The sequence below is a fragment of the Spinacia oleracea genome, chromosome 5 (genome assembly GCF_020520425.1).
Source record: "Spinacia oleracea cultivar Varoflay chromosome 5, BTI_SOV_V1, whole genome shotgun sequence".
NCBI classification, from domain to species: Eukaryota; Viridiplantae; Streptophyta; class Magnoliopsida; order Caryophyllales; family Amaranthaceae; genus Spinacia; species Spinacia oleracea.
The window spans coordinates 17868154-17872214 of record NC_079491.1 but is presented as its reverse complement, the minus strand read 5'-3'; the positions used below and the strand labels follow the sequence as shown (position 1 = coordinate 17872214).

General features: G+C 34.8%; 1 protein-coding gene across 2 annotated transcripts; it reads right to left on the bottom strand.

Annotated features, from left to right (window-relative positions):
* Positions 1-1141: 1141 nt before the first annotated feature.
* Positions 1142-3321, bottom strand: LOC110787267 (F-box protein At1g67340). Of its 2 annotated transcripts, XM_056829171.1 has the most exons (4): positions 2947-3321; positions 2818-2898; positions 2547-2709; positions 1142-2369 (listed from the first exon to the last, which is right to left on the bottom strand). In XM_056829171.1, the coding sequence occupies exons 1-4, from the start codon at positions 3015-3017 to the stop codon at positions 1671-1673; spliced, it is 1014 nt and encodes a 337-aa protein (XP_056685149.1). In that variant the 5' UTR covers positions 3018-3321; the 3' UTR covers positions 1142-1670. The 2 variants fall into 2 exon arrangements, with proteins under 2 accessions (XP_056685149.1, XP_056685148.1); XM_056829170.1 differs by having other exon boundaries at positions 2818-3319.
* Between the last annotated feature and the right edge of the window lie 740 nt (positions 3322-4061).

Below are 4061 nucleotides of genomic sequence, written 5' to 3'. Positions count from 1 at the left end.
CCTACACATGTCATTGAAGCGTGCACTCATAAATTTAGCTTGCTATAAGCTACAACTATGTAACTGTAGATTTTAATGTCCTCCTATAAATACTATTCCCTCTTTTTTTTTTTAAATGTATCACTTAGACCGTCACACTTGCCATTGCATCATTATGACCATTAATTAGCTTTCATTTTCTATTTCTAAGAATTATAAAAAGTTGTTATAATGAAAATAAACATCGTGATTAATCAAACATTTTACATAATAATATTTGATTTTTATACATTAGTAAAATATCCAAGTCAAAGTTAGTACATAAATACTGTGAAATTTATAGTGATGCATCTAAAAAGAAACGAAGATAATAGATATTTAATAAATTTTTGTAATGTAAACATCTTCATGTGGCTTTTTATAGAAATAGAGATATACATTTCTTAACTTGCAAATAAGAACGATAATTTTTTTTCATGTAAGCAGTTAAAACATTGTGTCTTGTATGTTATAGAAAAAACCTTACTTAATAAATACGAGTAGTAAAATTATAATTGTACGTCGAGCCAACACGTGCATGGCACGTGCTTCTGACTAGTATTGTAGAAAAATAAGTTTTGATTAGTTTTAATTAAGTTCAAATAAGATAGATCAATAAGGAAAAAGAAGGGTTACGCAAGTACTACGTGTAATTTATAGGCTTAACTAAAATAAACGGTGACACCACTCGCGGCTCTCCTCCTTTATTAGTTTTTTGGTACCCACCCCGTACCCTTTGGGTACTTAAGAACTAAATTCCGACCATTTATGTAAATCAACCTCAGTGGTGCCATGAATCATCATTAGAAATAACGACACTTCTATAACTACATGCACTAAATTTGGGTACTTCTCACGCTTTTATGGCGGAAGCTTGTGCCTCCACAAGTATTTTCAGGAAGCGATTCAACTCAACATTAAAAACTGCTCATAGAAAGGTGACACTCCCATTAATTTAATCAAATGTTTGTGGATTACCTCCTGGAAACTCCACAAGATCATCAGGGAATCAAATATCAAATATATTTCGAAACTTGGGATATCAAGCACATCTATAAGAAAGATAATAAAACAGTGAATTGGATTGCAGATGTTGGACATCTTGTTAGTAATAGTATGGGTATAAATGTTTGTAATAGTCTGATTTTAATTTCAATTCTTGATAGTTAAACTAACTAATACAAACAACTAGCCTCTTCCCTTCAAAAAAAATGATACAATTAACATCTAACACCTTGTCAAACTAACTAACTACTAATTGTCAAACAGGGCCAAATCATTTGTTTGTTTAATAAACGTAATAAAAAATAACATCTAGTCAAACCAACTACGAAGTAACAACTAATCGCTAATTGTCAAAATAGAGCCAAATAGTTTGTTTGTGAAAAATAAAAACTTTTGTCAAATGCTCCGTAATTAACCATACGAGACAATGAATGTACGAGAATAGAACAACTGTTAAACCCAAATGGCCTAAATGGCTAAATCTATTGATTTCCTTTTTTTGGGTAACAAAATATTAAACCTCTTTACCTCTCGTCTATTTCAAAATTTGAATATACATGTCCAAAAATGTGAACTTCCTAAGCCCTACCATACCAATCACCCATCTTTCATGTCACTACTCACTACCGGAAGTTTCCCATAAGTCCTTAACCAACTTCATTGTGATCAATGTCAGGGCCATCCAAATTAGGGTCCATATCACCCCACTGATCCGCACCCACAGGGGAGCATTCAACCTTATGTCCGGCTTTCCAATCCAGGGTTTGGCAACCCCTCGAGCAGTAATTCACGACCCCACAAACCGAACACCTTCGGAACTCGTAAGGTCGAGTCTCGGGTCTCCCACACCCCGAATATGAGCATAGCTTCAAACCCGGACCCAATTCCCCTTCATTCAACTTGAACCACTCCACTAAAAACCGGCTCGCAGGGTCCGGATTTGGCTCCAAAAGAGACAAAAAATCCGACCCGAATCCTAATCCAAACCCACCCGTTGTATGTCTTTTTTGGATTTTCCCATGCGACCCCACTCGGCGTAACACACTTGATAGCTCACGAACGCTAGCACGGAAAAGTAACCTACGACCTTTATCTTTATTTTGCTTAATACCGTAACCGTTTTTCAGACAGTGTGCAAGATCACGGAGAGCACCCACGTGACAGAAGTTAGCGGCGCGTGCACTTAACGCAATACCAGCGCGTATGTCTCGATCGCTTTTCGCTCCCCCGCTCCCGTTAAACTGTATCACTGCTAACGAGTACAAAGCTTGCGCGTGAGATTTAATCGCCGCCTTCGCCATCAACGACGCGCCGCCTCCTCTGTCTCTCATACAGTAAAATCTTACCTGCGCAATACAGTACAAAAAGTCCCAAGAAATCGTCAATTTCCTTATTTTGTCCCATTATTATCATATAAATCCAAATAGTAGATTATTTTATAAAACCCTCTAATTTTAGTCTTTTTCCTAATATGCATTTTTTGTGAAAAATGAGAAATAAGATGAATAATAAAAGGAAATTACCATTCCGAGAAAATAGCAGGCCTCAATGGAACCGCCATGAACGCAGAGCTTGAGAAATCGGTGAGCAGATTCAGACCAGTTTCTAGCTCGAATATCAAACACTTTTGAGCAAGCATTTGATAGCACCAATTTATTCATACCCAGTTGATTGAATCTTTTGCATCTGTAATTTTCCACACCAAAAAAAAAAAAAAAAAAATCATGAACAAAATATTCAAACAATAAATTAGAAAAAAAAAAAAAAAAAGGGAAAATAGATGAAGAAGAATACACTAAGAGAGCGCTGATGAAGTGAGAAGGGGAAGAAGAGGAAGAACAAAGTTTGGACAGAATGCAAATAACGAGATCATCTAGTAGTTTCTCGAATGGTTCTGATTTCTCTTCGAAATCTGGAGAAACTGGTAGTTTCTCGAATGGTTCTGATTTCTCTTCGAAATCTGGAGAAACTCTTAATTTCTTCCTTAAATTCATGGCTTTTTATTTTTGGTTGAGAAAAATGTTTGCATTACTTGTTTCAAAAGAATGAGAAAGCTTAACCGTTTGATTTTTTATTTTCTTTATGGTGCGGTTGAGTTGAATTTTTTCATTTTGTGGTGCTTAACTGATTTTCATTTTATGGAAGATTTTAGAAGGCAGAATGGAGATTGAAGGGGTATATGTAGGGAGGAGAGAAAGGAGGTAGTGTGACGTCGGTAAGTTAGAGGCAAAAGAAAGGAACCGGAAATTTCCCAAGGATTTTTTTTTTTGTGTGTATTTTTTTTTTTGAGTTTTTGCACTTTTGTGCCCGTGGTTTGAATGAAGTTCCGTGCCGAATGTTCAAGTGCAATACAAATTATTTTGTACAAAGTGCATGTAGTCATGTACCCGACTACCCTCCCTTCTTTCGTTGTTAAACACTTGTACTTGAGTCTAATTTTTGAAAATTTTATGGATAATATATGAAAATAAATAAATTAACGTGCAACGGTGCAAGTGAAGTTAATAGGAATATTTTATTCTGTAACTATTTGTGAAAAATAACAATAAAAAATGGGTGATAGTAGAGTTAGTTGGAGAGAGAGGAAATGAAGAATTCAGAAATGTGAAGTGTTGTAATTATTTAGAAACAAGCAAAAAAAAAAGTGTTGTGAGTACTCAGAAACTAATAAGAGAACAATATGGAGTACATGAGAATCAATCAATCAATACCTAGTATTTAAAAATGAAGACCATGGATTATTAGATGACATGTGTCATCCCATCTTTCGGGAAGTGATAAATCCAAGGAAATTTTTACTTCTTCCAAGGAAATCCACATTATTTTAAAGTTGATTTCCTTGGATGAAGTAAAATTCTTTCTTGGATTTATCATTTCCCATCTTTCCTCTATTTGTTTTTATTTTTCAATTTTTCCTTTTATGGTTTGTTTCACAATTATTTTACAGGTTTAACACCCAAATTCATCTTCCTCATTCAAAATCAATTCATCATTTAATTCATATAACTTCTTCCATCACATCTCCCTGCTTAACACTC